Consider the following 24,743-nt stretch of genomic DNA (forward strand, 5'->3'; position numbering starts at 1 on the left):
ACATGATATAAAGAGAACACTTATTATAGAAACTACTATAAATAATTTTTTTACACAGAATCAACTGAACTGACTGACTGATTTGTGGCTTTATATATCAGTTTTTAATTAAAATGCCTCTGTATCTCACAAAATGAATTGTATGGAAGACTTTAGAAGACCTTTGATAGTGCTTTTTGCAACTTAATATAAAAAAGGCAACCACTTGTAACAGGTTGGACATTCGGTTAAACTTTTATTTTGTGTGTTTTAAAAAAGCAAGCTAGTAAATTTAGTACATTTTGAGGTGAACTATCTATTAAAAGTGTGTGTGTACATAGGACACTCCTTGTTTTTCAAACTCAGACAGGCCTGCTAAGCTTAACATCTGAGTCTTCATTAATCAGATCATTGCAGAAATCAAAACTATGAATAATTTAATCAGTTTCTCAATGTCATAGTAATAAAAAAATAATAATTTAGAAAAAGCATGCCTTATTGTACCTATTGACATTGGCCATTTCTGCAATATCTGATATTTTAGTGGAGTGCTGTGTGCTGCCTCCCTCAACACTAACATACCTGATCAAGAAGACAGAGAATCACATTTTAAATTTTCTCATGCTTTCTTTCTGTATTGGATTGGGCAGTGATGTTTGGGAGGCTTTAAGATGATCATGTGACACAGATCGTTCTGGCCCATGCAGGAGGTTTACTGTTGTATGGGATCTGGTGAGTATCAGCTGCTGCTTTTCTTTTTGTGATCTCCTTAACTTCCTGCCCCTTAATAATGTTGCCATCAGCTTGGTCTGACCCATTTCCTGCTGACCATACTGGATGCTCCAGGTCCGCACTGACCGAATAAGGGTTCTCCAAAACCTTAAGCAGCTGTTGAACCTGAAAGGGAATTTTTGAGGGGAATAATACAGTACACCACAAAATTTCATATTTTTGATCCTCCATTTCAATGACCTCTTACCTCTGTAAAATCACCCCTTTCAGCTGCTTGAATTGCATTCTGGGCGATGTAATTCCGCAGCACAACAGCAGGATTAGTGGAGTTCATAAATCTAACCCGTTCTTTCTCTACTGCATCAGAGTCACTCGCTTCATCCCATTCATGGGACAGACGTTGCCTAATGTTATGACCAGAAAAATCAAAAGCCTTGGACTTTCAATTCATAGTCATTTAAATAAGTTTTTCTTGCTTTTATTCAGTCATTAAATTATTAAAAATGGTATATTCATTAATATTTATTTATACCTGTATTGTTTCACCCATCTCTGCCAATTATCTCTCTGCTTGATTTTTAGCTCCGCCTCATTGATCAAGAGAAGCTCCTTTAACCTGCCAATCTTCTCCAGTTGCTTGGCGACCTCTGGCTGATTGGCTACCATATTGAGCATACCTGGATTTGACTCAGCCATGGAGAGAATCATCTCCAACTCACTAAGAATGGACACAGAGGAACAATAAATTAAAATGAGGAAATAATAGTTTAAGTATTAAGTATATCCAAACCTCCTTTTTACTTTTGAGCTTAAAAAATTATTAGGTTTTAACTACGGTTATTACAGTTACTGTAACTAAAAGTGTAATTATTTAAAAAAATAATTGCTTGGAATAAAATAAACATTATCTGAAATAATATACAATAAAATACATTTGTTTTTAGCTAGTTAAAATGCAACATTACTCAAATGTAATAAAGTAACTACAACTGAAACTGAAATAAAATAAATAAATTAAAAATATATAGGCATATACAAAAACCTAGAGATGACAATTTTATTGAAAATAACATTTAAGTGAAAATTAAAAAAAAAAAAATGATTCAAAGTATTAATAAAAACTGTTATAATATTTCAATGATAGTAAATTGCACTGGTCTCAACAACCCTGAAAAAAATAAAATAAATGGAGCAAATTACATGAATATTCATGACAAATAACTGTGCATAAATATTTTTACACTACCTGTTTAGAGCTTATAATGTTTTTTCAGCTTTGTTTTTAAAGACAAACCAGTGCAAATTCATTCAGACAACATACCAATTCTCTTGCCTTGCCTTTCTTGCAATGTGCTGACAGCATCATATTAAGAGAAGAATGCAGAGTACAGGTAAATTACACTTTGGTTTAAAAAGTTTAAAAACTTTTTAAATTTTTTTTTAACTTTTGTTTGATTCTAACACTGCACAGTCTAAAAATAAAAAAAACACATATTTGTTGATATGCATAAATTGGTGAAAAATATATTAAATTGTTTATTAGTATAAAGATCTTAGACCCTGAGAGGGTGCAGATCCCCTTCCCCGGGCTATATTGTAGGATGGTTGGCAACCTTTAGTTCCTCCAGCGAAGCACACTGTTCCACAATCAGTTTCACTACTGAGTCTGTGCTCTTCTGTTCACCTACAGGACAGGACACGGCACTCAGCAGGCGAAATGTGTTTGTGAAGTCTGCACCTGGTAATGGAACAGAGGAGGATGAAAGAGAATCAAAATATTAGGTAAGTAATCTGTTTTTGGGTAATCCGAATCAGCTTCCATCCAACTTTTCAGTTTTAATCAATGGAAAGGCGGAAATATTTCCTCACATTCATTGTACCTGTGATGTGCATAGTCTTCAATAAATCAGCCACCAGTTCCACGTCCTCTGGTTCTTGTTTTCTCAGAAGACCCAGCTTCCTCCTCATGTTGCCCAGGTAGAAGTCCTGATAAATGGTCATGAACTCATCTAAAATGACCCCTGCTTTGGCTGACTGGAGCTCTGCACCAAGAGCTTCTGCCAAAAGTGCCAAGTTCCAGCGGCAGACATATGGCTGAGCTTCATAAGAATAACGGCCTTTCTTATCCGAGGCATTGCACACAAACTCAGGGTCAAACCTGCAATTGACAACAACATAGATTTTTAGAATACACTAATATACAAGCAAATAATTAGAATACACTAATATACAACTTATTTCAGGATGCAATTTAATTGCAATTACTGCATTTTTTGCACAGTTTCTTTAGAGCTAAACAAACCTGTCCATGAAGCCAAATGGGCCGTAGTCTATAGTGAGTCCCAAGATGCTCATGTTGTCTGTGTTGAGAACACCATGGCAAAATCCCACACTTTGCCACAGGGCAACCAGTTTGGCAGTCCTCACAGTCACCTTGCAGGGAATATATCAATATCAATACAATCTTAAACATTAGAGTTCATTATTGGCTTTTTTATGGTTCCATGAAGAACCTTTAACAATCATGGAATCTTTTTAATGCACAAAAGTTTCTTTATAGTGAAAAAAGGTTCTGATTATTAAAATGTTCTTTAAACTAATAAAAAGGTGCTTTTAAAAACGTTTCAAAGGATGTTTATTTTTTAAGAGTGTAAATTCAATTTGTGTTTTAAGGTAGTAGTGATAAAAGTAAAGCTTGTCTATACAATATGTATTATTATTAAAACCTCTCTGAAGAAGGAAGCATTCCTCTCCTGGCGGTCTGAATGTCTTCTTTGTATTTCAGGGTAGAATGTTTCAATGACATAATCCAGAAGTTGTGCTCGGATGTCAGGCCGTCCAACACTAGGGCCATGTCTACCTGTGGAGTCATCCACAGGATGGAAGATCTCAAACGAGCCAAATCTGGTGAGAAATATAGAGAGTTTTGAGTCAAGGTACAGTGCAAACAATCAGTACAATTTAATGAGGACCAGTTTCAGTAGATCTCATCATTTAGAGCAGTGGTTCCCAACCACGTTCCTGGAGGCCCCCCAACACTGCACATTTTGCATCTCTCCTTTGTCTGACACACCAATTTCAGGTCTTTGAGTCTCTACTAATGAGCTGACGATCTGAATATATTCGACCGGTAGATGGCAGTATTTAGGTTTTAAGACTTTATTGTGCATACTCAACTTGGACAAGCTTGGAAATGAGTAAGATCTAAAAAAAGGCCTCATGAGAGATTTATCACATTTCATTGTGGACCTGCAGTACCCTTAAACAGCTTCTCTACAGTCTTTGCTGAGACTAAAACCCAGTATTAAGATTGTACAATTCAATAAATAGTTTCTCTGTTTAGCTAACTTCGTGAGTTTTAACTTTCTTTTACTTGTACAACTTGACATTATGGAAAGGTAATGTGAGAAATGCATTTCTGTGTGTCTGTGGGTAGATATAAATAGAAGTGCTCAACCTGATAAAGGTGGGTGCTATTCTGAGAACCACTGAGCACCTCTCTGGTCTGGGATTGCCACTGTAGAATGCATCCCTCTGGACATAAAGGTCAGAGGTCACCAGGGATCCTGCTCGTGTTGTGGGAATTCCCAGCGCAAACATCGCCTCACTGCACAGGAACTCTCGAATGCTGGAGCGGAGCACTTTACGCCCATCAGACTGCCTACAGTACACAGATATTGAAGCTTAATTTTTAAAAAACAAAACGTGAAAATTTTTTACCCATTTTTTTTTTGGGTTTTGTGTTTTTTTTTTTTTTTTTACATGCTTTATTTTCCTTTTACTTGTGCATAACTTTATGTGTCATTATGACATTAAGGGTTTGTGACGTAACTCATAAACAGATAAATTTATAATAATACAAATTTATAATAATAAAGTTATGGGTTAAGAATGGATTTAGGCTCATTATTTATAGTGAAAGAGAGATTGACTTAAGTTAGACCACAATCTAGCCATTGTTAAGATTGTAAAATCCACTTACAACACAGTTATGTTCTTAAGAATTACACTAGCTTCATTCCAAAAACACAAGTGAAATGCAGTATTTCGTATCAACAAAAACATATTTTCCTTAAACACTGCAAGAAGAGCAAATGATCAGTAAATCAGATGTAGTAAATAGGTTGAGATGCATTTAACAGCACGTTTAAAAATACATTATATTACATTATATAAAAATATATATTATAATGAAAATGGCATATATTTGCAATATGTTTGTGCATAATACATTAGTTATTATTTTTAAAAAAACAAGATGCCAAAATCTTATTCTTAACATAGGGTAGCATTTTGTTTTATGGCATTCTTGTTAAACCTTACATGTTACTACAGTAATAACAATAAATTATGCATAATTACATGCAACTAACCATAAACCAACCCCTAATTTAAACCATATCCATATAGTAAGTAGGCCTACATGTAGTAAATTAATATTGCATGATTCTTAAATGTATAATTACACTGTAAATAAAGTGTCACCTAGGCTATATTAATTAATGCAGTGAGGCCAAAATAACGGTACCGAGAATAAGGCGTCAGACCAGCGCCTTTAACCTGAATTTCCCACCGACCACAGGGGCTTGTACTGATCGGGTCAGCACTTTGCTCAGCACCGGCCTCCACCTCCCCCAAATAACACACAGCACCGTCACCCAGCTGCCCAGCGAAATGACCAAACTGGTGTCCGCAGTAGCAGTGCGCAGCGGGCTCGGAGCCCGGAATCAACCGAGAGCCGCTCATATATTCAGCCCCGTGCGGGTCGCGTAAAACATCGTCCGCGTTCAGTCCCAGTAAAGCAAGAGCCGGTTCGGATAGCGCTACGAATGTGGGTTTGAGCAGTGGCTGCGGCTGGACACGGGAAAAGCATGCTCCTGTCACAGTCCGTGAGCCGGGTTCTAGTGACGAATCCAGCGGAAGTTTTTTCAATGCAACGTTGTTGAACTTTAGTCTTTGCAGTGGTGTGACACGTTGGGCCATTCTGATATTAATGAGAGTTTGTGCTGCTGCACTTGTACTGTGATCCCTTTGCAGCTCTGCTCAAGAATAACATAATCCTTCAAGGGATTAATGACTCAACACTGAGCACACCACAACAAATCTCTTTCTCTATCTATCTATCTATCTCAAACTATGCAGTGTCTGCAGTATCACAACCGCAATACATTTTACCGCAAGAGCTGTCTGAAGGATCTAATCATAGTTGTTTGCAGGTTGAAATTGAGATAAATTTCAATCCACTACCTGGCAGGCCATTAAAGAGGCAGGCAGCACTGCCAATAATTCATTCCTTGCTTGTAATTGCAGCAGGGGTTGTGATAAAGAAATACAGACTATCATAAATACACTTGTTTGAAATCGCAGATTGAGGTTTGGTCAGCTACCTTTCGGGAGCCAAAACATAAATCAAGTGTCCATCCATTTTAAAAAGCACAATAAAATACAGTTTTGCTTCAAACTCCCAACCAGATGTAGCTGTGAATAGTCTTTTCAAACGTGGGTTACAAAGTTAATAGTTGCTATATAGCATGCAGCTGTTCAACACATTTTTTTTTTCAATGAGTTTAATATCATTTTTATTTTCACAAGATTGAGAATCAGATCCCAATAAATAAAAACCAAGTAGCATTTTTCTTCTTGAATATTCTGTTTCAGAATATTAAATGAAATGGGTTGCAAGTGGCAATTCACAATTATGAATAATCAAATTATTGTCACTAAAACAAGTTTAATGCAACAACATTATGCAATTGGTCATGCATTCTATATTAGAAATTGACTTAACATTGTTAATATTTTATGTCCATTTCTAAAGAATGTCTTGTTCTTTAGAAATGAACATCAAATAATAACAAAGTTAAGTTATTTAATAGTATAAAAGTATTTTGTCTGCTTTCTTTCTTTTAATTGACAATATTTGTATAATCAATGTAAATTACATGCTGATAAAGAAGTGCAAAAGAGTTTAGAAGTCTGACACTGAAATAAACCACATGCACTCAGTGTAACATCTCTAATGGGCCAGAATACATATGAGACAAACTACAGTATATAGACTACTTCTAACTTTTTATACATAATATTTCAGTCAGCAATATAACTTAGCTAAATTGACTACTGGACAAAAACACAAGTTATTCAGAGTCATGCAACAATCCGAAAGTTAATTATACACAATATAATGCACAAATTTTGCTCTAGCTAAACATTCATCAAAATATATACAAAACACTTGCAGTGTTTATTTGTTGCTTTTGTCCAAAAAATTTTAACTGGTCTCGTCCATAAAAACAGATCTGAATTCTGATTCTGCAGCAACAATATGAAAGCTTTATTTTCAACGGGCTTGTCTTCGCAGTCTGGGTGAAAGACGATTGGCAAGCAGACATGCGAGAGCTATACCGGCCACCTGGGTGAAAGCAAGGCCCAGGACTGTTGCTGCAATATGAAAGACGTTGTCGTTTACCAAGCTGAAGACTTTACGGAAACAACCGTGAGAGTGAATCCCTGCGATCTCAATGTCCCCAAATCCACGTTCTGGCAATGGTCTATTGAGACAGCCTTTGCGTTTTTTACAGCAACTGTCTGGTAACGACACAGCGGAGGAATCATTCCCCAAAGTTACTGTTGAGTAAACAGCATCTTGAATAGCCCAATCAGACATGAGCCAATCACGCCAACCCTCAGCACCGCAGCACTCAAGCGCTCTCTGCAGGCTGTCCAGTGCATCTGCGCGGCCCTCATCTTCTCCATAGTCCAACACAGCTCTCTTAAGCCCGCTACGGAATCCTTCAGCAATATCTTCCCTGTAGAAGAGCCCCGATAGACCTGCCGCTAGTCCACCCACGAGTGTAGCCAACTGGAAGAAGCCGTATGCCCGTAGAAGGTAAGGAAGGTTGGCAGCTACTCCCAAGCATCCCAAAAAGCCCCAAGCGGTCACAGCAGCACCTGTGCCTAACAAGATGATGGGTGCATTTGGGTAGCGGTTCGCCGAGAGTAGCATGTAGTCGGATAGTGAAGCCTGCGCCCAGACCCCTAGGGTGAAAATGGCAAGGCCTGCGGCCCAAAAAAGAAAGCTGAAAATCAGGAGTGCAAGGCGCAGCAAGGGCATGACTCCCACTGCCCGGCAGCACGGTGGGGCAGCACCCACTACAGGCACAGGGGGCGCCAGCGAAGCCTCCGAGCACAATGATAATGAAAGACGTTGTTGTTGGTCAGTGTACTCTCGGGAGGGTGAGAGTAGATATCCAGGGAGCGCTGAAGGCCGTCTGGAAACGGAAGGTAGAGCTGGTCGAAGTGGGGACGACAGTCTTTGAGCACCATGCAGCTCTCTTTCCCACTCTTTTGCACGGCAGGGGCTTGGCCGGGCTGGTAGCGAGTCGTAAGGTGGTGCAGAGCTCATGGCCCCGTCTTGCGCTTTATCTACCACCATTTCACTTTCTCTCTTTTACTCCTCCCTTTGTTTGTCGTCCTTCCTCATCTCTGCTGCCTGTGTTTTACGGCCGGTCATCAACCCACCAGCGCCTATTCAAACCCTCGTTTCACCATAAATCGTCTTTGGATGAACGCATGGCATGCTTATCTTCGCCTGCAGATTCTCTGCCCTCTCTCCGATGTTTATTTGCAACATTTCTTACACTCTCTTGATGCTGCTGCAATGGCCGTCTGACTACACTGCGTCTCTGACGATATGAAGGGGGGTTGGTGATTATATGGCTATGATGCTGTTAACCCACACCGCCCTGATCTCCCTCTACTGGTGCAGGAGCCACCGGTTCAGGATCATAAATGTCTGTTCTGATCAGTACGTGGTCTTTATAGGCCTTTAACAATCAAATGTCTTTACAACGTTGGTATTGATTTGTTTTTAGATGAAATCTTATAGATTTTCAGAATTACTTAATCATGTTATGTGTGTTGGTGCATATTCAAGGACATACTTTATAGTTTACTTTATAGCAATTTGGTGGTATTAAAACAAAACTTTAAAGAAGCATTAAAAATGTCCATGTATGTTGACTTTGTTGGCTGCTTTTTCCTCATTATCAGGTCCAGAAATATTTTTGTTTAATTAAATTTTTCACTAGTAATTGATTTTAATTTAATTCTAAATATATATTTGTAAGAAGTATTTATATTAAGGTATAATTCATAATTGAAGCATGCATTTAAGCACAAACATAAAAAGGAAGAATGCTATTTGACATACCTTTGCTTTTTCTCTTGTTGAGGTCCATGTTCTCCAGTTACATCTTAACCATGTAAAACAGCAAAAAACAAAGTTAACAGACCTCAATACTCATGTAAGATAATGAAACATCATCAAGACACACTACAAAATCACTAACCTCCTTTCTTGACAACTTATAGCACAAATTACACACTTCCCCCCATAATAAATGTAGTGATCATTTGAATTTCTATTTATATTAGGCATTTTGTCACACTCTAGCCAGCCTTTTCCTTGTGCAAGCACAAAAACACCACAGAGGAAACACTCAGTACTCCACCTTCATGGTGAAGAAGATCCATATTTATAAAATTTATGAATATAGCAGTATCTCCCTCAGCAGACATATGAAACAGCTTGAGAAATGGGACCCCCTTTTCAGCAGCATCATTCCCTCCTTCCAATGAATTCTTTATTGTCTCCTCCTCTAATTAATGTGTTTATGAGGTGCTTCTCAGAAATTAACATCTGTCAGTAAAAGCCAGTGATCCATTTCAAATAAAGGTATAATTTCTCTGTAACTTTTAAAATGCTGTCAGTTATTTTATCAGTAAATCCTAAATATTTACTACTATTCTACTACTGTGTATTTGCTGTTTGATTGTACTTACACGTTACGGAATTCCTTGTAGGACAAAAGTTGGACTTTACATCTGTAATGCCATGTATCCTTTAATCACTTTTTAAATATATAAAGTGACACATTTTGTTTCACAACAGGTGACAGCGCACCCGTTCTCCGCCAGACCTGATGCGGTGTCGTGCACGTTCAAACGTCTTCAAAAAGCGCGGAATAAAGACCTACTTCCGGCAACTTCCGGTATCCCGGTTGAGCGTTGTTGTTCGTTGCTTCGGTGAACTTCACGACAGTCGTTCGCCAGTGCGTTTAATCGCTATTATGGTTTAATTCAGTGACACGAGGCGTTCAGAGTTTGATTAAAAGACAAATATCGATTTATTCTAACCTTTAATAATGGAAATCCTTAACGTAGAGAGTCGCGAGGCGGGTGAGTTTTATTTAGCTTGTGAGCTAAATGCTAAGAGAGTGAAGCTAGCACAACCAATCCTATTAAAGTTACTCACACACACACCACACACCTCAAAACACATTTGGTTATATTATATTTTAGAAAGTGCCCTGTAAAAAAATCCTGTTTTGTTCTTCAATTAACCATTATTGGAACTGTATTATTGTTGAAAAATATTTCTAAAAAAGTGTCCACGCTGAATAATGACAGTTAGAATACATTTATAATCAAGTTAGAATAGAACTGTATTTATATTATGACTTACAAGTACTCATTAAAACAAGATTTAATTTGTTTTGTTTAATTTTTAAGGGTAGTTAAAGTTCTCAGCATGCAAGAAAAGATTAATGTACAATATATCATTTTTTAAATATATATTTTGCACTCCACCTGTAACAGATTAACTTGCTTAGCTTCACAACTATAAGCCTGATTTTTTCAAGTGGCATTGATAAAACTTGTCTATTAAAATGGTTACATATAAATTAATGTGTATCCATTCAATTCCTTAAAACAAGAATTTAATTTTAAATCCAAATTACAGTTAAATTCATCATCATAAGTTTTATCAAAATTATTAAGATCTTTTTATATAGTACTCTGATATTTATCTGCACTGTCTTTATTTTCCTTTCCCCCTCAAGCTCTCCCTCTCTCTGCACTGCGTCTGGTTGTGCCGCCTCTTCGGCTTATGTCAGCATTTCTATGGCAGGTGGTTCAGCGTCGTAATGTGACACAGTACGGGAAATTTGAGCAATTTGTGGTGCTGGTGACAGAAACTGTTCCAGACATCATGAGTCGAAGTCTGGTTAATAAACTGATCTTTCACCTGCGGAAAAAGGTAAATCTTAGTTAAGCAAAATCTTATTTAATATAAATATATATATATATATATATATATATATATGTATATATATATATATATATATGTATATATATATATATATGTGTATATGTATATATATATATATATATGTGTATATATATATATATATATATATATGTATATATATATATATATATATGTATATATGTTTATATTTAATATTTCATAGTTTGATTTAACTTTATTTTATTTTATTTTTATTTTAGGTGATATTGGAGCTTTGTCTGAAAGATAAAATGCCAGATCTGTGGATCATTCAAGCACATCTGGATTCTCTTCGAAATCTCACACATAGAGTAATTATTGTTGTTTTTGTAATTGTACTAATCATATACAGAAATTCTTTTTTGCTAGATGTTGCATAAGTAATCAGTGTCTTGTATTTTTTTTTTTTTTTTTTTTTTTTACAGTGTAAAGATGTGGAAAGTGAGATTATCAATAACCAATTTATCAGAATGGTGCACGGCATTTTAGAGGACACAGAAAAGAAAGAGAATTTCATCCAGGTTAGATTTGCTTGCCTCTTTCCTGTCTTTAAGTGCATCTTTCCTCTTCACAATTCTGTGAGGAGAGTAAATGAAGCATGCATAACAATTGTTTCATGTTTTTCCATGTTTCACCCCTGTTTGTGTCTTCAGCATGTCTTCCCTGTAGAATATGGATCAGGATATGATGCAGTATTACAGAGCCTTGCATGGGAGTTCCTGTCTCGAGTGGAAGATCTGCTGCCAGTGCCCAACCTGAAAGAGGTGTGTCTTCAGTGAAAGATTGCAAAGTGCATTGAGGAAAATTGTCCATCTACAACAGCAAACCAAACATTTTAAAATGAAATCTGATCTGAAATCTTATGTTGAATTTTGCAGACAGCCTCACGGCTTTGTGGAGGCCTCTCAATGATGGAAGAGATTGTGCAGCCACTCTCAGATCCAGCTGAGATCAAGGATGTTCTCCAGCACTTCAAAACCAAAAGACTACATGCAAGAAACAATGAGCAATCTCAAAGAGTTATCAGTGAAAGTGAGCTTTCTGTTGCTACTGTATCATATTTGTTTGCATGTGTTGAATAACTAAAACCTAGTGAGACATTTAATTTATATTTTATTAATATGAAAGTTTCAAAACATGCCTGGGTCATATTTCACCCTAAAATCAAAAGAAAGAAATGTGACAAAACAACACTGTATCATCCTGAAAATATTATTGATTTTTGTATACATTAATTTTTTTATTATGACAGTAAAACTAATTTTAATTTATACTATGTATTATGTTGTGGTAAAATGTGACCTAGTACAATTGATACACTATTGTTGTTTAGTTATTTTTATTTGAATTTTAGTTAACGTTTTAGTATTTAAGTCAGTTTTGTTGTGTATCTGTCATTTTTTTTTTTTTCCTTTTCTAAATATGTCTATATTATTTTTATTAAGTAAGTTTTATTTATTTTAGTATCTGAAATTAGCTGAAATAAGTTTAAATTTTTTTATTTCAAGTAATGAAAATATTTTTATTGTATGGTATTAGTAAATTATAATAGCCTTGGTTGTTATCTAAATATTTTCTAAAGTTTCCTCTCTTTTGGTCTTTATAGTGTCCATTCCTTCTACGGCTGAGGTAGTTTGTTTGCCTCATCCAATCGCACAAGAAACAGTCTCGCCTGCCATTACCATTGAAAATGAGGAAACTTTGCCCCCCACCTCCATTGCACAAGAGACGATTATCATTGAATCAGAAAGCACAGAGAACCAATCAGAGTCTGATCACGCAGCCATTGCCATAATGAGCCCTTCTCAGAGTTACACAGAAGAGACTGAGCCTTTAGCTGACAGCGAGGAGTTTACAACAATAGCTACCACTGAAGAAGCAGAGGAAGTCTTACAACAAGAAGAGGTACTTTGTGAAGAGAAAGACTCGGGCGTCTGTGAAGTCCAGCAGATCTACCTAACCGCAGACGGCTCCACCGTGGTGGTGTCAGAGTTTGAGAACGAGGGAGAGGAGGCAACTCAATTGCAGTTCCTAGAGCAATCAGAGATGGTGGAAACGTCAGGAGTGAGGCAAGTCAGTTTAGAGCAGTGGATCTCAGAATTAACTGGAAAGGGCATCTCTCTACCAGTTTTGCCTCCAAATCCTGTTGAAATTGTAAGGGAGGAGACCATCTACGTTCCTGTCATAGAAAGACCACCGTCTGTCAAGTCCATCATCCACAGAAAGAGCAGTCCACCTCGAGCTACAGTTTCCAAAAAGGCAGCTTCCGCTCCTTCTGAGTCACAGACAACGCAGGAGGAGAAAAGGCACAGCTGTCCCGAGTGTCACAAAGAGTTTCGCTTTGAATGTTTGCTGAGGAATCACATGCGCACCCACACAGGTGAGCGGCCATTCCAGTGTTCAGACTGTGGCAAAAGCTTCAGGTGCCTCAGCTTCTTGACCAATCACATCAAAACGCACTCGCTCGCCAGACCTTTCAAATGCATGCAGTGCGTCAAGACCTTTCGTAAGAAAGCAGACCTCATCAAGCACATCCGTGTGCACACTGGTGAAAAACCATACAAGTGCACCATCTGTGGCAAAAGCTTCTCCCAAGGCTCATACTTGAAGATTCACCGCGAATGCCACACATCGGAGAACCTGCACCAGTGTCCTCACTGTGACAAGAGCTTCCCGACAGCATTTAAGCTGTCCATTCACGTCCGCTACCATTCCATGGAGCGCTCATATCAGTGTAATCAGTGCGGGAAGAGTTTCATCTATGCCAGCCTCCTTCGAAGACACAAAGGTTATCATGCAGGTGAGCGCCAGTATCTGTGCTCCATCTGCGGCAAGTCCTTCGTCTACATGTTCGACTTGAAAAAGCACCAGCGCAACCACGAGAGACCCCGAGTCAAAATCCCTTGCACCCTTTGTAACAAGACATTTGCGGGACCCGAAATGCTGAGATGCCATCTGCGCATACACACCGGAGAACGACCTTTCCGCTGTAAAATTTGCGGAAAAGCCTTCTCACAGATCGGAAACATGAAAAGACACGAGCGTGTGCACACGGGCGAGAGGCCGTTCACCTGTGAAAGATGCGGGAAGACGTACAAGCACTCGTCTCACCTGAAGAACCACATGCTCAGCCACACGGGCGAGCGGCCGTGGCAATGTTCTCATTGTGGAAGAAGCTTCAAGTTCGCTGGGCCTCTTAGGAAGCATGAGAGAACTCACCTTGCTGAACGAGGAAATCGTAGAAGGAGCTATGACCAAACACGTAGCCGCATGAAACCAGAACCCAAAAGCCCTTAATCTGCAGGTTGAACAATGATTAGCTGACACATTATTAATTAGTCATTACTTTAAAAGGTAACATAATTTTGTTTTCCAAACCATGCTTTATGCAACTCATAATTGAAACTACACACTGAAATACTTTCTAAATGCATACTCTACATAGTCTGTGGCATTTAAAGGAATAGTTCACCAGAAAGTTTACTAAAAAAAATTACCCTCAGGCCATCCAAGATGTAGATGAGTTTTTTTTTTAGAAATTTGCTCACCAAAGGATCCTTTGCAGTGAATGGGTGCCTTCAGAATGTTTTTATCGGCTCTTTAGGATTCATTCACTGCAGAGGATTCATTGGTAGTCAGTTCTCCAAACTGGTTCAAATGAATAGAACACATTTAGATCTTTAATGGCCTGAGGGTTTCAGCCAAGTTTTATTTTTGGATGAATTATTCCTTACAGTTGACAATTATTGAGTTCCTTAATCCAAAAGGTGTGTTGGTCAAAGTCATTGTGATATCTCAATCATGCTGGACAAGTCATTTCAACAAACAAACCAATAAATAATCTGTTTATTGCACAGTAAAATGCCTAAGAACAAAAGCAGTGTGAGATTTAAACCACTCAAAAAAAAAAAAAAAAAAAAATTTAATGGTTGTCCACTTCAAAAATTTAGAAGCATATTGGATAAATACACTGTAACAGTAATACTGTCCACTTTTCCATACTGTTCACTTTTCCATCCTCACTGAATAATGATGTGTGTTTTTGTACACAAATTTCCTGTACCGATTCTGACTGGATGTGAAACTCATCCTTAATTTGGCTCATGCCAATACACATTGGATACTCTTAAAAAGAGATTGAGATTTGAGCAGTGAGCTTTGGCATTATCCTGTGTAACAGTAACTTACAATTGTATAATGTATATATTAAATTTTGTTAAATCTAGCAAATATACTTTAAAGGCTAATGCTTTTGTACAAAATGGAAATTCTTTTCAGTGTTTTTCCTCATGTAGCACAAATTTGTTTCTTTTTATGATACAAATATACAATATAAATCCATTTTCTGGAAGTTTATTTTTTTGGAATAGATTATGCACTCATGAGAAATAATTCTGCACCAGGAAGAAAAAGATTTACTAAATTCCCTCCTGTTATTCCATTATGTTCTAAAATGTTTATTTGTTACAATGAAAGAGTTTTGCTACAAGTTCAGACTTGGTTCTTCTAATTACTGTTACTTGAGTCAGTTTGAGGTTGTAAGGACCTCATACCTCCAGACTTTAGGACTAAGGCAGTTTTCATCTTACTATGCAAATCGATCCCACTCACGCTGTATGAAAGCCGCCAAGCAACTGAGACAAATTAAAGTTCAGTGTTAAAATTTACCCTGTGAAGACATGATCAACTGAGATCACATGAAACAGCACCATTATGTAAATGTCTTTCAGATGTTCAGAAATGTGCATAATGCACTGCCTGTGTGCTGTATTTTGTATACAGAGAACCTAAACATGATAGGTTCTGTATTTCTGTTGCTTGATAGTGAAAGTGTTGGATTTCTTAGCGGCAAGATCATGCTTGGAATTCAGCCGATTAAAAGGTTTGTGTGTGTCCTTTCACCATCCTCCACAGTCCACAAGACAGAAAGTACCTCAGTCAGACCTGGTCTATATTGCTCAGCCCAGATATCCAGGAGAATATGGTTCTTGCTTCCCCTCCAGTCAAGTGTGGCATAGTCAGACTGAAAAAGCACAGTAGCAAAATATGCATTTGCATTAACATTTGACATTAAAGGTACATTTTCTAATAAAATAAAATCTCAGTGTCCATTTGTAATTTGATGCCCTGTAATTGCTGTACTTTTTGGTGAAAATTACACCTTTAAAATCAGAAATAAGAAACATTTCCAACATTCAGATTCACCTGAGCTCTGTGCTTTTGCAGACCTGCTAAGGCTTTTTCTCCCAGCTGCCTCTGGCTCCTGAGCCGTGGTGGTGTCAGCATCATCTAGAGGGTATTTCTCAAATATTTTATTTAGCTGTTTGAAGAACTTCCATTCCACCTGCTCCCCTTCATTTCTATGGTTTGCAATGACAAAAAAAAAAAAAATACATAACCGTTATATTTAATTTGCATGTTATATTTATTTGCAATTTAAATAACACTTTTGAGGTCAAAATCTACCTGTAATTGTCAAGGCACTGGCGGTAACTGGCCTTTAGTCTTTTGATCCTGGAGCGACACTGTTCATCTGTCCTGCTGTATCCCTTCTCGGCCATGACCAGTGCAATCTGCTGGAATACAGGCTTGCGTTTGACGCAGCCTTTCAGCCTCTCCTGAATGGCATCGCTCCCCCAGATGGATATAAGAGTGTGTGTCTCACTATCACCCCATGCCAGCTTCGGCCCGTCAGCAGTGAGAGGTTTGGAGAGAGCTAGGGAGTCTGGGTGTGCAAACATTTCACAAATACAAATGCATCACATGTAAAACCTTACGAATTATATTGAAGCATTTTCATACCATGAAAAACTTTTTATATAGATATAAAGGGACACTATGTTTCTTTGTTAAAATGACTGATACCTGAATCAGAATCTGTTATAGATTCCAGCTCACTTATGTCCTGGCCTTCAGATGTTCTGTCTTTTAAAATAATCTGTTCCAGCTGATTATAGAATTTACACTCCTCCCTGCTGAAAAACATATTAAAAAGTAGAAAGAGAATTCTAAATATTATACATTGATGCTTAGAATAGCATGCTACCATACTGTATCATTATGCATATACACCACATTTTTAATTGTTTTTGAAAGATGTTGCTTATACACACTGAGGCTGCATTTATTTGATCGTGAATAAAGTAAAAACTAATAATATGAAATATTATTGCAATTTAAAAAACTTTTCTTTTTTAATATATTTTATTTCTGTGATGCAAAGCTGAATTTTCAGCATCATTACTCCAGTCTTCCGTGTCACATGATCCTTTAGAAATCATTCTAAATAACCATGCTATAAAAAAATTACATTTTAAGAAAAAATAATAATTTCAATAAATTACATTCATAAAGAATAAATTAATAATAATTAACGTGTTTGGTAATAATATTCCACATTATTACAGTTTTTACTGTATTTTTAATTAAATAAATGCAGCTTTGTTGAGCATAAGAAATTTTATCAATGCAATAACAGACTTTAAACATTATTTACATATACCCAGTACTAAAGCATGCTGAGTTTGGTTCTCACTCACCCATCGTAGTAAAACTGGGACTTGAGTCTCTTCACACGAGAGTGGCACTGCACGCCTGTTCGGTTGAAACCCAGTGCCATCATTCTCTTTGAAATATATCTGTATATGTGTCTGTTTTTTGGGCAGGACATGAGGCTGTGCTGCACACGGTCATCGCCCCAGATGTCCAGCAAGGCCTGTGTCTCTCGGTCCGACCAGGTCATCTTCCTGCCTGATTCAGATGTGGCTACCATGGCTGCCTGGTGGAATTCTGAGGGGGAACAAGTGGATGAAAAAACCCTCAATAACTGTAAAGACAATCATTAACTACAATTCTAACAAAAGAGTATAATGTCTGAATGAATTAAAATGTCTAAAAGAGATTTAATTGTTCTAGATTTTAAATTTTTATTTTGGAGTGAAGTGTGACCTGTGAGATTCACCCAAAACAAAATGAATGAATGAATGAATGAATGAATTTTAAAGTCACAAACCTGCATCGTGATCATCTTCATCATAGACATCCATAGAAAAGGCTTCATCACCCAGAACCTGCTCCAGTTTATCATAGTACTTGCAATCTTCTTTCTCTATGCCACATCTAGATGAGAACAATATGGAGGAAATTATTAAACCTTAGATAAAAAGAAAGTAAAGTGGATGAAAAGTTAAAGCCTGTGTCAACAAGCAAAAATAAACTAACTTTTTTCTTTCATAACACTGTCGGAAATTCTTTGTCAGGTTCTTGATTTTCCATCTGCATTGCTCTGGTGTTTTGAAGAATCCCTGATTGTTCAGTTTCTCTGCTATATCAGTAAACATGTGGATGTTATGGATGGTCCCTTTTAGAGCTTCCTGCACCTCATTTTCTGCCCAAATGTCTATTAGAGCTATAGTTTCAGAGTCTGACCAGGATGTTGTCTGGTCCACACTGCTGCAGGTGTCCTGAGATTCTGACAGAAGGAAAGACTTTATTTTCACTGGAGTATCAAAAACAGACATTCCTACAATTTATAAAATTATTTGGCTAAAACATATACTAAAATATATAACCCTTATTTTATGTATTATGATATAAAATTAAAACAAATGTGGAGAAATATAGCATTACATCACTTGCTCACCAATGGATTCTTTGTAGTGAATGGGTGCTGTCAGAATGAGAGTCCAAACAGCTGATATAAACATCACAATAATCCACAAGTAATCCACACGACTCCATGGATTTGTTTCTTACAAACATAGCTTTTCGCTTCATAAGGCATTAATAGATGGATTGCAGTGGTGTGGATTATTTGTGGATTATTGTGATGTTTTAATCAGCTGTTTGGAGTCATTCTGGCGGCACCCATTCACTGCAGAGGATTCATTGGGAACAAGTGATGGAATGCTACATTTCTCCAAATCTGTTTCAATAAGCATACTCATCAGCATCTTGAATTGACAGAGGGTGAGTAAAGAAAAGAAGACACATTTCAGATCTGGCACACTATAACTAGATGTTTAATAAAAGTACCTGATTTGATGCCATTGTTGGATTCGTTATCTCCTGACACTTTGGAGGCAGCGTTCCTTTGAAAAATATCTTCCATCAGATCATAGAACTTGAATTCTACACGTTCAGCTTCAGGTGAACTGCACAAAAAAACATACTGAAATTATAGGCAGAAACCTCCCAAGACTATATTTAGTGCTCAAGCCATATTCATAAATAATGTGCTAATGTGATTACACTCTTATTTTGAGCTGCGTAACACAATATGTTCACTGACCTCATGCTGTCCCTGCACTGCCTGTAGCTGATTTTGAGTCTTTTGATTCTGGTGTGGCATTGCTCAGCAGAGCGCAGGTATCCATGGGAGTTCAGTTTCTCCGAGATCTCTGAATAAATGTGGCCATTATGAGGGCAGCGTTGAAGGTTCTGCTGGACTTGCTCATTGCCCCATAACTGGAGGAGAATCAGAGTTTCGGCATCGGACCATGCAACCTTCTTTCTATCATCCATGCAGTTGATTGCTGTTTCTGTGTCGGGTGAAAAAAAAAGGAATTTGCACAGTGACTACAAATATTAGACACAAATATTAGACGAATTCCCATACATGATAAATGAAATGGCTAAAAGATAAATTAAACTAGTGTTTCCTCGTGTTCCAAGTTTGGGGTTGTTACGATTTTTGAATGTTTTTGTGTTTTTGACTAAAAATACAGTAAAAACTGTGAAATATTATTCACATTTAAAATAACTGTTTTCTATTGTAATATATTTTAAAATGTAATTTATTCCTGTAATACAAAGCTGAATTTTCACCATCATTACTCCAGTCTCAGTGTCTGATCCTTTAGAAATCATTCTAATATGCAGATTTGATTCTCAAGAAACTTTTCTTATTATTTTCAATGCTGAAAACACCCGTGCTGCTTCATATTTTTGTGAAAACTGTAACTTTCTCAGGATTTTTGGTCAATATAAAGTCTAAAAGACTTGCATTAGCACTTGCATATCATTGCTCTTTTGATGATCTTGATTGCTTCCATTGTCCTCATTTAAAAGTCACTCTGGATAAAAGCGTTTGCTAAAAGACTAAATGTAAAAGAATTGCATTCATTTGAAACAGAAACCTTCTGTAACATTTCAAAATGTATTTACTGTCACTTTTGATTTAATGCTTTAATGCATCCTTGCTAAATAAAATAAGTAATTTCTTTCAAAATACCGACACCAAACTTTTGTTCTGTAGACTAACAACAGCTTACATGAATGACAGGAACAAACCTATTTCCTGGTACTTGTACACCTGATATTCCATGTCTGTTGGCTCCTCCTCTTTGATCTGTGACGAGCATGGCTCTTCATTAGCCATAATTCTCTCCATCTGTTTATAGAATTTAAATTCAACTGGCTCTTTGCCCTCAATTCTGCAAAAAAGAATCAAGTATACCACTTTCAGTTATTTCAAATAATACAACAGTGCATTAAATTATATTGACTAGTTTCTATTGTCGGATGGCTTTGCTTGTATCACAGCACAAATTATTTTACAATAAAGATAAAATGTTAAAGAACTTACTGTTTACTCTCATAAGACTGTTTGAAGCACAGCTTCAGTCTTTTCACTCTACTCTGACACTGCTCTGCTGTTCGGATGTAGCTGTGAGCGGCCATCTTTTTTGAGATCATGGCAAAGATGTGTCCATTCTGGAGAACCCCTCTCAGCTCTCGCTGGGTTTTGTCCTCTCCCCAGATCCTGATGAGGGTTTGCGTCTCCTGGTCTGTCCATGGGATATTCCTGGTGCCTTGGGAGTGTGTAAATGAAAATTTAGTAGACAATATAGCAAGTCTTAAATTGTTCATAGAATATGTCCAGAAAATCTGAGTACCCTCGAGTCCGACATGACCGAGAACATCCCAATCAGTGTCATCTTCTGCCTGCTGTCCTGAGGGCTCTTCTGGAATGCTGATGTCATTAATAGTGTCTTCCTGTTCTGTGGATTCTTTACGGTACAGAATTTTCTCCAGCACATCATAGAACTTCCATTCCGGTTTTTCTCCTTTCACACTGCCAAACAAACACATGTTCAGTTCACTTACAATAAAAGGAAAGAAACCAGTTTAACCAGAATAAAAAAACTGGTTTCACTTTTTGAAGTTTTCATAAAAACTACAGTACAAAAGCTTGAGGTCAGTAGGACTGCATTTATCAAAAATATAAATAAAACAGTATTATTATGATTTTTATTTATTTTAAAATGTCCTGTGATGCAAAGCTGAATTTTCAGCATCATTACTCCAGTCCTCAGTGTCACATGACAATCAGTGTCAATCATTCTAATATGCTGCTCAAGAAACATTTCTTATTATTATCAGTGTTGAAAACAGTTGTGCTGCTTAATATTTTTTGGTGGAAAGCGTGATACATTTTTAAAGGATTGAACTGAAGTTCAAGAGAATAGCATTTACGTAAAAAATAAATCTTTTATGACATTATCTTTTTTAGCCCTTACTGTCACTTTTCACAATTGAATGCATCCTTGCTGAACAAAAATTGTAATTCCAAAAAGCTAACTAATTTAACTTAGTAAATGTCATGTTAATGTCTTGTAAAAACATGGATCTATTTTAACTATACATAAAGTTATTTGGTGCATAATTGTTGACCTTAAAATATTTCTTTAAAGCCAACATTAAATGACTTTCACAATGATAAATAATGAAACGAAAATTATTCATGAAGAAAGCATTTTGATTTCATGTTGACTGCGAATGCATGATTTAACTCACATGTTTTCATGGCACTGTCGAAAGCTCATTTTCAAGCGTTTTATCCTGGTGTGACACTGCTCTGCTGTTCTGGTAAAGCCTCTCTCGAACATCTTCTTAGAGATGAGGTTGAAAATGTGTCGGTTGCGGGCGCAGTCTTTCAGACTCCGCTGGACGCTGTCTTTCCCCCATATATCAATGAGGCCGAACGTTTCTTCCTCTGACCAAGGGACTTTTGAAGCATCAGAGGTCTGGTAGGAAGACTCTTCTGAGTAAATGAAGCAGAAAAGCGTTTAAACTTGCTCAGTTGCTTATATTACAGTCAATAATCAAAATAATTACATGAACTGACCTGTGTATGCACCCAAATGGTTGATAAATGTGAACTCTCTGGACACGTCTGCACTGTCGTCTCTTTTCTTCTTAGAGGATTTTTTGGAGGATTTTTTAGTATGTGTGAGATTCAGCTCTTCACTAAAAGAGCCGTCAACAAAACTACTCGTGATTGGCCAGTTCTGATCATCATCATCATCATTCTCTTCATCCTCTATCTCTACTTTGAATTTTCTCTTTTTAGTTGTCCAGCCGGGCGTATCGGAATTAGACAAGGTTTTAGAAGTGTGGCAATCATCTTTGTCATGACCTGAATCGGCTCCCGATTCAGAAGGGTCACCGGATTCTGTGTGATCACTGGAAATGACGACTCGAACCAACGGAGGGAGAGACTGAGATGAAAACGTACAGCTGTTATGAGCCGAGTGAACAGACTCTGCAAGAGAGAAAGACAAACCGACAAATTAAACATCAAGTTAAGGACTGTCGAGTGCTTGTGCGGAAAGTAATTAACTAAAGGTGTTTGTGTAACATAATGATATTTGCTTCTAGTTTAATTAAGTAAATGTGTTATTTTAAGCCTGTTTAATGTTCACTTTTGTTGTATATTTAAAAGTGTTTCAGTTGTTAGAGTTTTTTAGGTTACCATTGTGCTGAAGAGTAGTTAAGTTTCAAAATGGTTAAATGATGATAGCTAGGAAGTGTTATCACAGATTATGGACAAGTTTTTTGGCCAGATGCAATGGTTTAAAATTAAAAACGCCATAATTATGGATTAGTTTCTTACATGCTGCTTTTTACTTTATATGATGACAACTGATGGACTGATGTGGTGTGGATTAATTGTGAATTACTGATGTTTTTATCAACTGTTCTCATCTCATTCTGATGGCACCCATTCACTGCAGTAATGCCAAATTTCTAAAAATCTGTTCTGATGAAGAAATTAATTCATCTTGGATGGCCTAAGAGCAAGTAATTTTCTTTTTTGAATGAACTATTCCCTTTAAGACTTCCCAAATGGTTATCCTTAGTGAAACTATCCCTTTGTAATTCAGGTTTTGTTGGTGAAACTGTTCTTTTGTCATTCTAATTGTATAAGCCGTCTGGTTCACATCTTCACAAAAACAAAAGTCAATACTGCATCTTGTGTTCACACAACATTAAAGCATCTCATACAACCTTTCACATGTATATGACGTAATTTAACATAAAAACTTCTACCATTGTCCTGAAGATTTCCATTGGCTCTGTGATGTTCAAGCAGGGTCTTCATCTGCTTTGGCACCGAAACTGAATGAAGGCATTTGTGCAGAAGAGACGGGTAGGTCCTGAGCCAAGAGACTGTCTGAGGAACAAAATCAGACCAATTGTAATAGAAACAATACAGTGATGAAGTTCCATTATTTTATACATTGTATTTTTATTGATGTACCTGTGAAAGATCTGGGACGGACATCATCAGATCAAACTGCAAGAGGAAGTCTTCCATGAGTGTCTGTAGATTTTTGTCAAATTTGGGGCCGTATTCTTCTGGGAAAATGTTCTATTATTACACAGGGTTTGGAAAAATGTTAATTTATTTATCGGTTCAGAAACAAAAATGGAATGACCAAGTGTTGTGAACATGTTTATGTGTTTGTAACCTGGAAGAATTTCTCTCTCTCTTCAGGGTTGCTAATAAGGGTCTGAATGAGGTCTAAGAAACAGGCATTAGATTCCTCCATGTCTTCATCAACCACCTATAATATATAAAGTCTATTTAAAATATGCTTGAATTTTAATTTAAGTACAAGTGTAATGTTGCAACAACCTCCAAATGGGGTTCTAAACATGATTTGACCTCATTGGCACGTGGAGCACGGTCTCGATCCAGGTAAGGCTGAATATCTTTCAGGTCAATCTGATGTTTACCACGACATAACTCCAGAAGACGCTGTGGAAAGTATGAGATACAATACTGAAACCAATCCTCTCTTGGAAAGTCCAAACCTTTTTATGGTGGTTTCTATATATTAGCTGTTTTTGTGAACCGTGACGTTTCTTACCCTTGCTCTTAAGCCAAGTATCAGCTGGGTTCTTTGATTGTAATTCAGAAGCTCTGGCACAGTCTCTGTCACCATGGTCACAAACTCCTCCAGCATCCCATAGTGCTTCACCTGTCTTTGTTCAGTCACCTGCCACATTGCTGCAGACAGTAACCTCGACGGTGGAATGATAAAACTCATCAATGAAAGAGGGTCTGTTATAAAAACAGGAAAATAGGAAACACATGCAATGAGAGCCAGCAAATGCATGTGTAATAATCAGCTGTGACTATAGTCGGGATTTAAATTGGCATATCTTGTAATTACATTGGGTTTAGAAAATCCTTAGAAATTAAATGAATTAAAATATGTTAATGTGACAAATTAAATGTGCTTTCACCTAAAGGGAAGTTGCGTAATAATTGTGAGAATGAAAATGAGTGAATTCATTACCTTACATTGCTTTCACTTTAACATTTTGATATGTTGTGTTGCATTTGACTAAAACAGAAAAACAGACAGGAAAAAGAAATTACTCACCTTCGAATGTGTTGGTCCAAAGCGCTTCCATTGTTTACAACTTTAATCAAGTTTAAACAATCTCGAAACTAATATTCTCAACAGTCGTGTATCATAATTTAGAAGAAATGCGATATCCGACGGTATACTTATTAATTTCGACGCGCTTTCCACCTGTCCATTTCGTTCGTTTCAGAACACTGGACTGAGCGACACAGATTCCGGTCTAATCCGCTTTGGTCTGG

General features: G+C 37.1%; 4 protein-coding genes across 4 annotated transcripts; 1 reads left to right on the forward strand and 3 right to left on the reverse strand.

Annotated features, from left to right (window-relative positions):
• Nucleotides 1-215: 215 nt before the first annotated feature.
• selenoo2 (selenoprotein O2) lies at nucleotides 216-5,730 on the reverse strand. Its single transcript, XM_073838558.1, has 10 exons — nucleotides 5,240-5,730; nucleotides 4,169-4,372; nucleotides 3,438-3,615; nucleotides 3,014-3,144; nucleotides 2,592-2,869; nucleotides 2,325-2,449; nucleotides 2,033-2,064; nucleotides 1,244-1,429; nucleotides 959-1,115; nucleotides 216-876 (listed from the first exon to the last, which is right to left on the reverse strand). The coding sequence occupies exons 1-10, from the start codon at nucleotides 5,692-5,694 to the stop codon at nucleotides 646-648; spliced, it is 1,977 nt and encodes a 658-aa protein (XP_073694659.1). The 5' UTR covers nucleotides 5,695-5,730; the 3' UTR covers nucleotides 216-645.
• Nucleotides 5,731-7,051: 1,321 nt separating this feature from the next.
• On the reverse strand, nucleotides 7,052-8,148 carry LOC141333467 (tetraspanin-7-like). The gene has a single exon (XM_073838481.1). It carries the CDS (start codon nucleotides 8,144-8,146, stop codon nucleotides 7,052-7,054), a length of 1,095 nt encoding a protein of 364 aa, XP_073694582.1. The 5' UTR covers nucleotides 8,147-8,148.
• A 1,439-nt stretch (nucleotides 8,149-9,587) lies between these two features.
• LOC141333525 (uncharacterized) lies at nucleotides 9,588-15,184 on the forward strand. Its single transcript, XM_073838557.1, has 7 exons — nucleotides 9,588-9,951; nucleotides 10,617-10,813; nucleotides 11,065-11,154; nucleotides 11,269-11,364; nucleotides 11,497-11,607; nucleotides 11,722-11,875; nucleotides 12,450-15,184. Exons 1-7 carry the CDS (start codon nucleotides 9,918-9,920, stop codon nucleotides 14,138-14,140), a joined length of 2,373 nt encoding a protein of 790 aa, XP_073694658.1. The 5' UTR covers nucleotides 9,588-9,917; the 3' UTR covers nucleotides 14,141-15,184.
• Nucleotides 15,185-15,336: 152 nt separating this feature from the next.
• LOC141333523 (uncharacterized) lies at nucleotides 15,337-24,717 on the reverse strand. Its single transcript, XM_073838552.1, has 20 exons — nucleotides 24,520-24,717; nucleotides 24,001-24,194; nucleotides 23,796-23,888; nucleotides 23,599-23,694; nucleotides 23,388-23,498; nucleotides 23,177-23,300; nucleotides 21,972-22,388; nucleotides 21,641-21,887; nucleotides 20,740-20,918; nucleotides 20,430-20,655; nucleotides 20,135-20,277; nucleotides 19,134-19,383; nucleotides 18,878-18,996; nucleotides 18,065-18,314; nucleotides 17,856-17,962; nucleotides 17,383-17,632; nucleotides 16,709-16,818; nucleotides 16,310-16,568; nucleotides 16,049-16,203; nucleotides 15,337-15,866 (listed from the first exon to the last, which is right to left on the reverse strand). The coding sequence occupies exons 1-20, from the start codon at nucleotides 24,548-24,550 to the stop codon at nucleotides 15,862-15,864; spliced, it is 3,366 nt and encodes a 1,121-aa protein (XP_073694653.1). The 5' UTR covers nucleotides 24,551-24,717; the 3' UTR covers nucleotides 15,337-15,861.
• Between the last annotated feature and the right edge of the window lie 26 nt (nucleotides 24,718-24,743).

This window comes from Garra rufa, chromosome 4, assembly GCF_049309525.1.
Source record: "Garra rufa chromosome 4, GarRuf1.0, whole genome shotgun sequence".
In the NCBI taxonomy this organism is placed as follows: domain Eukaryota; kingdom Metazoa; phylum Chordata; class Actinopteri; order Cypriniformes; family Cyprinidae; genus Garra; species Garra rufa.

Bases quoted from the DNA above. Each gene is read 5' to 3' on its own strand.
- LOC141333523 (XM_073838552.1), bottom strand. From the start codon at position 24,550: ATGGAAGCGCTTTGGACCAACACATTCGAAG. The intron at 21,888-21,971 runs GTCAGTTCATGT...TCATTTACTCAG, and splicing joins CCATTTGGGTGCATACACAG to AAGAGTCTTCCTACCAGACC. The intron at 16,819-17,382 runs GTGAGTGAGAAC...TATGTTTTTCAG, and splicing joins TCCCAGTTTTACTACGATGG to CAGGGAGGAGTGTAAATTCT.
- LOC141333467 (XM_073838481.1), bottom strand. From the start codon at position 8,146: ATGGTGGTAGATAAAGCGCAAGACGGGGCCATGAGCTCTGCACCACCT.
- LOC141333525 (XM_073838557.1), top strand. From the start codon at position 9,918: ATGGAAATCCTTAACGTAGAGAGTCGCGAGGCGG. The intron at 9,952-10,616 runs GTGAGTTTTATT...TTCCCCCTCAAG, and splicing joins CGTAGAGAGTCGCGAGGCGG to CTCTCCCTCTCTCTGCACTG. The intron at 10,814-11,064 runs GTAAATCTTAGT...TTTTTATTTTAG, and splicing joins TCTTTCACCTGCGGAAAAAG to GTGATATTGGAGCTTTGTCT.